At 37.6% G+C, this 9167-nt stretch overlaps 1 protein-coding gene across 1 annotated transcript; it reads left to right on the top strand.

Annotated features, from left to right (window-relative positions):
• The first annotated feature begins 4785 nt into the window (after window positions 1–4785).
• On the top strand, window positions 4786–6493 carry LOC121406045 (apolipoprotein D-like). Its single transcript, XM_041597052.1, has 2 exons — window positions 4786–5211; window positions 5961–6493. The coding sequence occupies exons 1-2, from the start codon at window positions 4899–4901 to the stop codon at window positions 6203–6205; spliced, it is 558 nt and encodes a 185-aa protein (XP_041452986.1). The 5' UTR covers window positions 4786–4898; the 3' UTR covers window positions 6206–6493.
• The last annotated feature ends 2674 nt before the right edge of the window (window positions 6494–9167 follow it).

Genomic DNA, 9167 nt, shown 5'->3' with positions numbered 1-9167 from the left:
CGAGCGCGAGGCCGAGGTTCCGTGGCTTGGCCGAGTGGCCACGACTGCACCATGAAAGTCTGGGGTTCGAATCCCGGTTCTTGACCAAGGCAGTTCACCTTTAATTTTGCATCAATAAATTAAATTGCATTATTAGGCTTATTTGTGCACGTGTTAAAATAAGTAAATGTAGTTGCCGTGCATATGGTTGCATGGACATGATGGAGCTCTAGCGGGGGGGGGGGGGGGGTCGAGCTAGGGGCGGGGTGCACTTGCTCTAACCCCCCTCCCCCTCCCCTAAAAAAAATATTTAGGAAAATTTACCCTTCTTACAAAGTAATAAAATAAAAATTTGAAGTAACACTTTTTTTAATCCGCGCATAATATGCGCGGATTAAAAAAAAGTGTTACTTCAAAATTCAAACGAGAAAAAAATATTTGGGGACAACATATTATGTTGTCCCCAAATATTTTTTTCTCGTTTTTTTCTCTGTGTGCGAAATAACCCCCTTAGCAAGTATTGTGCGAGCTTTATACATTTCGTCCCCTAAACGAATTGTTGCCAGAATATAATCCCGGGGAAAAAAGCTTGGGGGAAAAATACCCTAAACAATGCACGTTTGGCTATAGTCTTAAAAAAACCTTTGAAAAATAAAAACCATATACCGGGCCCAAACATGCTACGTTTGGCCCGCATCCCAAACTGAAAAAAAAAACACATCAATTTGTTTGGGCTCCTTTTTTGCAGTGCGTAGCGTGTTAAATTATTTCCCTATGGAGAATAATAGAAAATACGCCGTTTTTGAGGGATTTGCTAAGATATCTCCCAAACGCGTCAACAAGGTGATCTATCAAAACAGAATAGAATAGAGCAGATTCTCACCTTGAACATGATATGATTTTCATTTAATTTTAGTCAAATTAAGTTCTGTCACTTTTAAGGTTTTTGGATCGAACCTTTCTTGATGATTTTGGAAATCCATTTGTACATGAGCCAATGGGCAAGTGCGGGAAACGAAACGTTTGGTGCGACTTCACATTGTTGTAAAAAAATATATACGTCACAATAGACCCTATCAAAAAAAGACATTTTGCAGAAAATGCTGTAGATTGCGAATACCTAAGAATGATTTTGATTGGATAAAAAAAACCTCTGTCACTTTTCACATTTGCAAAAGCTTTTGCAATAATTGGTCACTATAGTTTGGCGGGTTCAGCCGATGGCATTGTGTGTACACAGTATAGTACACAGTACACACGCATAGCTAGGCAACGCAGCGCGTGAAGAATTTTGCACGTTTTCATTATTCGTACAGCGACGACTTGAGTGTATGTTGGATAGGACCGTACCATTTTTGACCCGGGGGGTGTGCCAATTAATGCAAGTGATCAAGAAGAGTTACAAAACTGAAGGGAGTGAGAAAACAAGGAAAGTGAGAGGGAAATTTATGAAAACAAGTAATGCGAGGAAAATGACAAGAAAAGGAGAGAAAGGAGAAGAAGTGAAAACACGCAGCTGAGTGCGCTCACGATATGTAAATTGAACACCCCTGCACCACAATGTAGCAGCCACGCCACTATACACGTAGACTGCCTGCACGATGCGAAGACAGTGGCGCGTATATTAGTGACTGTCTAAACGTCCCATTTCTATGCCTTATAAGAGGACGTTTTTTGTACACAACAAATTGATATGCCCACAGTTTAAACGTGTTATTTTTGTAATCTGGCGCATAATGCTACTTTTTCTCTTTTTTTCTGTCGGGTCCCGATGCGTGAGAAAAATGGGTGCCATGCGTGAGATCGTGAGACGGACCCTGAATGCGTGAGTCTCACGCACAATGCGTGAGACTTGGTAGCTCTCTAAATGTAAATAGCAGTTGTTAAAGGTCAATTAAGTCCCCCTCAGAAAAATTTCGATTTGAATCAGTAAAGAAAAATTAAACAAGCACAATGCTGAAAATTTCATCAAAATCGGATGCTGTAAAATAAGAAAGTTATGACATTTCAAAGTGTTGCTTTAATAATTTTAACAAACTAGTTATATGAACGAGCCAGTTACATCCAAATAAGAGAGTCGGTCCCTCACTCACTATTTCTTTTGTTTTTATTCTTTGAATTATACAACATTTCAATTTTTTACGAATTTGATGATTAGTACCTCCATGCCTGAAGAACAAAATGTTTAAAATAATGGAATTCCACGTGTTCAGGGAGGAATGAAACTTAATTTCACATGACAATGACGAGAAAATAAAAATATTTCATATAATAAAATACAAAAGAAATAGTGAGTGATGTTATCAGTTCCATCATTTGCATACCGACCGAGATATGCATATAACTGTTTTGTGAAATGAAGCGAAACTTTAATATGTCATAGTTTTTTTTATTTTACATCCGAAGTTGATGAAATTTTCAGTGTTAAGCTTGTTGAATTTTTCTCTTTTATTCAAATCAAGTTTTTGTTGGGATGGACTTGTCTTTTAACTTTTCATATCACGTTGTTGTCTAGTTTGTAATCCTATAATGCTGGTTTCATAACTTCTGCGATTTATGTCTCATTTTGATGAGCTTCTCTACCTCAATCTGGCTTTCTGTTTCGGTTCTTATATTGTTAACGAAATATGTATATACATTTTTGTTTGTACTAAACGGCCAACGGTGAAGGTAGAGGCAATAATAGAACAAGTTAAGAAATTAAGAACGAAATGTATCTTTATGTGCGTTATATAGCAAGATCGTAATTCAACTTAATGATTAAATACGTTTTACTATTATTGTTATTTGGAGAGCCCATTTAATTGTTCCCATTATTGTTATTTCTGTAAAGTGCTTATATTTTCAGATTTGTTTTTAATTTTAATGATCAATCAATGTTTTATTCTTTTCGATTATTATGCCTCATTTCTTTCATTGATTAAAACAATCAAAGAATACCAATCATTAATTCACGAATTAATATGACTACAATAAGTGTTTTGTCCTTATAACCTCCCTCTCTGAAAGTCAACAGTGAAACAAATATTGTGTACATTCAGTCTGTGGCTGCACCGGGATTTTAAAGTGGGAGGGGGGGGGGGGCGATGGGCAAGTGGGGGAAAAAAGTATAAGAGTTTTTAGAGCATTATTGTAGGCATACCGTATAGGGCCTATTTGTGAAAGCAGGGTCGTATATCCACAATGCCTACTCTTATATCAAATTACTATGTCTATCTATCTGTCTATAGCCATTTCCATATCTATCTGTTAAAAATATCAAGATTACATTTTATAAATTAAGACATTCGAAAAAAAATATTTAAAAAAATAAAACGAGACACTAACATATTATTCCGATCAGTAAACAGAAAAAAACGCCGGTGTCAAAACTAGCCAGGTGCATGGGTGTTTCATAAAGCTGTTTGTAAGATACGAATGACTTAACGCACGACCTTTCTTGCGCTATATCCCTATATACAGTGGGTCCCACAAAAACGAAACCGAGATTTATCATAACTTAATCACAAATACAATAGAAAAATGACCTATGTAAAGCTTAGAATCTCCTTTTTCATCTGAAATAAGGTAGATTATTTCTCATTCACGCATGAGTGAGCAAAAACTATTTGAAGAGGTGATACCAAAAAGTCATTTGGTGGGCAGTGTATCTGGGTTTCAAAAAGAAAACCACATTAAAAAAATCAATTTTAATTTGAAACCGCAATTACAGAAAATGGTCAAGAAATAACAAAGTTCTAGTTATTTGAAATAAGACTTAAATTTCAATAATTTCATAAAATGAAGAGGGTTTAGAGGCTAGCGTTAAAACTCACTCGACACTCCGTTTTATTGACGATCAGCCATGCATTAAGTCTTGTGTTACCGTGCGATAGCGGCTGTTGGAAACCGGTGAAAAAAGGTTTATTTAATTAAATTATGGAAATACAAGTATTGCTTCGAGGGAACATAACTTTTTTTACTTCTTGACAATTTTCTGTATCAAATTTAGGAGCAGATATTGAACTTCTTAGGCATGTGATTTTCTTTTTGAAATTCGGACCCCCCCCCCCCCGCGCCAAATGAGTGTTTGGTATCCTTTCTTCATATTGTTTTTGCTCACTCATGAATGAAGAATAATCTAAGTAATATCAGGTCAAAGAGGAGATTCTAAGCTTTAAATTGGTAGGTCATTTGTCTATTGTATTCATGATTAAGTTATGATAAATCATAGCAAAATCTCGGTTTCTTTTTTTTTCTGAGACGCACTGTATAATTGATTTATGACCTAAGAACATGCTCCAGTCTTGCGCAAAGTCGGGCGTAACTTTACGAACAGCTTTATGAAGCACCCACCTGGTATATTCTATACTTAACCTCTCACCGATGTGGACCCATATTAGATGAACACCGGCGTTTTAGCAGTACATGCTTCAAAGGGGGCGACTCTGTAACCAAATAATACACCTTGTCTAGAGTGAGATTAGACTCCAAACTCTCTGTCTGTGCCAATAAGATCGAGGCAGCTATGGTAGTCTCAATACTTCAGACTCTGCATTATGCATGCAAACTGCGAAAAGTAAAGGTCTGTGCCTGTAGACTAACAAGATATGATGCTGCTGTATAAGGAGATACTGGGTGGAGGAACGCTTAAGTATATTTATTCGCCCCTTAGAAACCTCAGATAGAATAGGCTACGTCATTCTGAATCCTACATGGCGAGTTTACTTTCGTTTCAACGATTACGTAAGAATGCAAACATTTCTATTCATTTTCTGTTTTAAAGCTCATTGGTGTGAAAGTGTATGAGTTCTTGTATGAACAGTGGTTAAGGGTAACGCCCCAATATTACAGGCCTATACCGTATGACAGCAAAGAGTGTTTTACTCCTTGGGGAATAAATTCATCATTTTGAAACTAGTCTCTATCACTGCATCACGATGCGGACACTCGCTGTCTTCATCCTCTTCACTTTAGCCGCGTACTCCTCCGCCCAGGTCATAGGTTTCGGCGGATGCCCCGACATCGCACCGGTCGACGGATTCAACTTCACCCGCTACGCGGGGCGGTGGTACGAAATTGCTCGTTTCTACTATGCAAGCGTAGACGGGGTAGAGGGTATCCGATGTCAGTCGGTCAATTACACCTTGGGAGATCAGTATCTTTACGCCAATAACTCCGGATTCGCCAATGGGAGAGCCTTCTCGTTCAAGATCCCGATTAGAAGGCCGACTGAAAACTTAGGAAAGCTATGTAAGTAAAAAAAAAAAAAAAAAGGGGGGGGTGGCTCATGGGAAGAATTGGAATAAGGGAGAATTTGGGTGCAATTAAGGATAGATATTTATAAGATATCGAGAGGGGAAGGGGGTGGGTATATACCGTACCTGCAGAAATGAGATTCGAGTGGGTGTCACGTTGGTGTGTGTGCGCGATGTGCGAGGGTGGGTGCGCGTGTGTGAGTGTTTGTGTGCGGTAAACCATCTTTTGTTTTTCAACCAAAATAAAACCTTTCAACATTGACGTACGGGTGGTGTGCATTATCTTTTTTCAACAAACGTGTACAAAAACGTTAAAATCATCATCTGATTGTGGCCATGCATTTGCATGGTCAGACCCCCCCCCCCCCATACCACATCCACGTTAATAAAATGTTCTTTGTTGAGTTCGACCACATGCACACTTTGTGATTTGGTTTGATTTGAAGCAACTTTGTGGAGCAATGTTTATATCCTGCATGTGATGTATTTCGGCTGTATAATGATATACAGTCCGACCTCTCTTATCCGGCCTCCACTTATATAATGATACTGTAGTGTTCTTCATATGTTATCATTATGATAAAACAAAATGTTCGTGTCAAGTGAATAAAGTTAATAAAGGAATTCAATTCAATTCAATAAAGCATCTCATTTTTAATTTAAAGTACAATCTTCTTACAGTCATATACCCCCTCTCTACAAACCATTTATATTTCTTCTCTCCCATGCATTATGTCTTTGCAGACTACGAAAATGAAAACGGGCCTGGAGAATTATCTGTGGCTTTCGTGGACTACGACAAGTACGTCATGCTCCACGGATGCACCGAGTACCTCTGGGGCTTCATCAACGTCCAGATCAACTTTATTCTCGCCCGTCAACGCAGAATGTCCGAGGAGGACTTCGATGACGCTCTCCGGTTCCTGACCTCGAGGGGCGTCAATGTACGGAAGTTTATAGGGTCTGATCAGCAAGATTGTCCGTTCTAGGGAAACTATAGCCCCGGGAGGGATGACGACGACGACGACGATTATGATAAACGAGATGATGATGAAGAAGGATATTTCTAATTGATAAGAATGAAAAATAATTAAAATTCGTTCTCTTTTTCTTCTACCCCAGATCTTCCAATTAAGGCTCCAATAGTAATGACGACAATGTGCATTGTCAATAGCGAGTTTTCGTAATTGCAACGGGATGGATCTAAAACAGAGTATATCTACACTCTAAAAAACGAACAGCTACCAAGAGCTAATTTAGCTCTTACAGAGCGTGATAGTGACTGCACTTCGGAGTGCTGATTTTTCTCGTTCAAATAGGCAAATCAGCACTCCGAAGTGCAGTCACTATACACGCTCTTTAAGAGCTAAATTAGCTCTTCGTGTTTTCAGAGTGTATTGAAAATGCCCGTCAAATCACAATAAACAGATTTAAGGTCTTTGTCGAAAATTGGTGAGCAGATCATCCTAAGATTCAGAGCTGAGGAAAATGAAATCAAATATGTCGTTTGTCCAGAGTCCAGGGCGACAATGCTATTTTGATTCACTTATTTTCGACAAAGGATGATTTGTCATGAAGGGCTTTTGACAACAGATTATCTGCGTTCCAGAAAGTGTCTGTGCAGTGGATGCGAAAACTCTGTCTGTATATTTTTAGAGTAATGATAAATTGACGAGATGGTGATGAAAACGGAGGAATACTAATTAAATTTCGTCCTGTTTTTGTTTCACTCCAGATCTTCTAATTATGGCTCCTATAGCAATGATGATTAAGACCACACTGACTTCTGAAGTGTCTGTTGCAAACTTATTCACTAATTTTGAGAAATTAGAAGCGTCCCCCAAACAATTTTGTAATTAAATGAGGAATAAGAGAAAACAGAATAATTGTGACATGAAATCGATGAATACCTGCACGCATTATATTTCTAAATGATATGAATGAAAATATAATGAAAATAACAATAAGTGATTTCTTGGACAATAACACCTTGGACTTGATCTTTATTTTAGCTTTTAAAAATACTCCAACACCGATAATGCTTATATCCCTGTCATTGATATGCTAAAAATAGATTAAAAAAATAAGTTGGGGCACATATTTTTGTCATAACGAATGTATCCGTTATGATTTTTATAGGCCTATTCGTGTATCTGATTTATGATGACAAATAAAACTGTTTTTCTTATCATAACATTGAATTCTCGATTCGAAATTTTATTCTTATACCTTATAATCTTACGTTTCATCCGGCAATGCAATATGATTATCGTGAACACAAGAAATGTTTTCACCTTATGATTATTATTTTTCACCGATAGCGACTATGACGTTGTCTTTTAAGTATACTGGTATACAGACTGAGGCATATTTGACTGTTTGATAAATGAATGATTGAAAAAAAAATGAATTCCGGCGTTAATTGTTCATGATTACCTCAGTCATTCGTTTATTGACGGTTGTATATTGATTTATTGATTGGTTATAGTTGATTGATTAATCGATCGATAGACTGATTGATTATTTGATTTTTTTATTGATTGATTGATTGAATGAATGATTGATTAGTTGATTGATTGGATGATTGATCGGTTCAGGGGCCGCGGAACCGGGGGGGGGGGGCTGGGGGGGCTTCAGCCCCCACTTTTTCCCAAAACCGTGTACAAAAATGTAAAAATGACCATATGGTTGTGATTTTTAGCATGGTCAGCCCCCCCACTTTTGGCTCAGCCCCCCCCCCCCACTTTCAAAACCGTTCCGCGGCCCCTGCCGGTTGGATGATTGATTGATGAGTTGGTTGATTTTTTAATGAGTGATTGTTTAATTGATAATTGAATGATTGATTGATTGATTAATTCATGAATTAAAATTGAGTGAATGATTGGTTCATTGACTGTTTAGATTAGATGATTGATTGATGGATTGGTGAGTGATTGATTGATTTATTGGTTGATTGATCGATCGATCGATTTCATGGATCAGTACAAAAAGTGCCAATATTGATTAATATTGTTTGCTGGGCTGACATTTCATTGGAGGATCACGAAAGGGCAATAAAAGAAATGATTTTAAATTATGTTATGAAATGCAATATAGGTGTAAAACCAAATTAAATAAAAGTAATATTTTTAAGGATAATCCAAGAAGGAATGGTTATATAGCATTAATTTATGAGGCGCCGATTTATCTAGCTTCCTATTCAATGGCGCACAATAACCGGCTGTAGCCGGGGTAATATCGCCTTTTTAATTTCAAAAGCATTTTTTTGCAATATTTGATTAGTGAGATACCTATCATATTCCTGATTATTCGGGACTACAGTGATTCCAAAAAATGTTTGAAATGTGTTTAGGTGTATTCTTAAACATTAATCAGCAAGCAGTTATGCTCGCATTACATGAATATGGTGAGATAATCATGTATGCTCTTTATGAATTCCTAAGAAAATCGTCCTTAAAAATGTCCCTGTTCAGTACGTGGGGATCAATAATAGGACACTGACACAAAAATTTCAGCTCGTGCTTCGCGCTCGCATTGATTGTTTAGTGAGACATGCTGCCCCCCCCCACTCAGTGTTATTACGCCTATGCTCGTTCCCTCCCTTTGAAAGCACCCTAGCTCTATCGAAGGTCTGCCAAAATTTATGAACCCCCTTTCGAGGGATTTTTGCGGGCTCTTTCTGGCTTGGAGACCCCCCTAAATCAGGAACACTGCTCAATGTATATACCCACTATCTCAGGTGAACTCTCATTCCAACAAAATGTCCGTACTTTACATTTTAAAATGAAATAATCCTGAATGAGCTTTCAAAACTATCAGGAATTTGATCCCGGGATTTGATTAATTTTTCTACGTTATTCAAAATATTTTATAACCCCCTTTCGTAATTTTTCAGGAGTCCAAAGAGAGGGACAATCTCGGGTGAAAATACAAATACAACCCCTTTTTTAC

The sequence above is a fragment of the Lytechinus variegatus genome, chromosome 19 (genome assembly GCF_018143015.1).
Source record: "Lytechinus variegatus isolate NC3 chromosome 19, Lvar_3.0, whole genome shotgun sequence".
NCBI lineage: Eukaryota > Metazoa > Echinodermata > Echinoidea > Temnopleuroida > Toxopneustidae > Lytechinus > Lytechinus variegatus.
This window is presented reverse-complemented; position numbering and strand designations above follow the sequence as displayed.

Bases quoted from the DNA above. Each gene is read 5' to 3' on its own strand.
- LOC121406045 (XM_041597052.1), top strand. From the start codon at position 4,899: ATGCGGACACTCGCTGTCTTCATCCTCTTCACTTTAGCCGCGTACTCC. The intron at 5,212-5,960 runs GTAAGTAAAAAA...ATGTCTTTGCAG, and splicing joins TGAAAACTTAGGAAAGCTAT to ACTACGAAAATGAAAACGGG.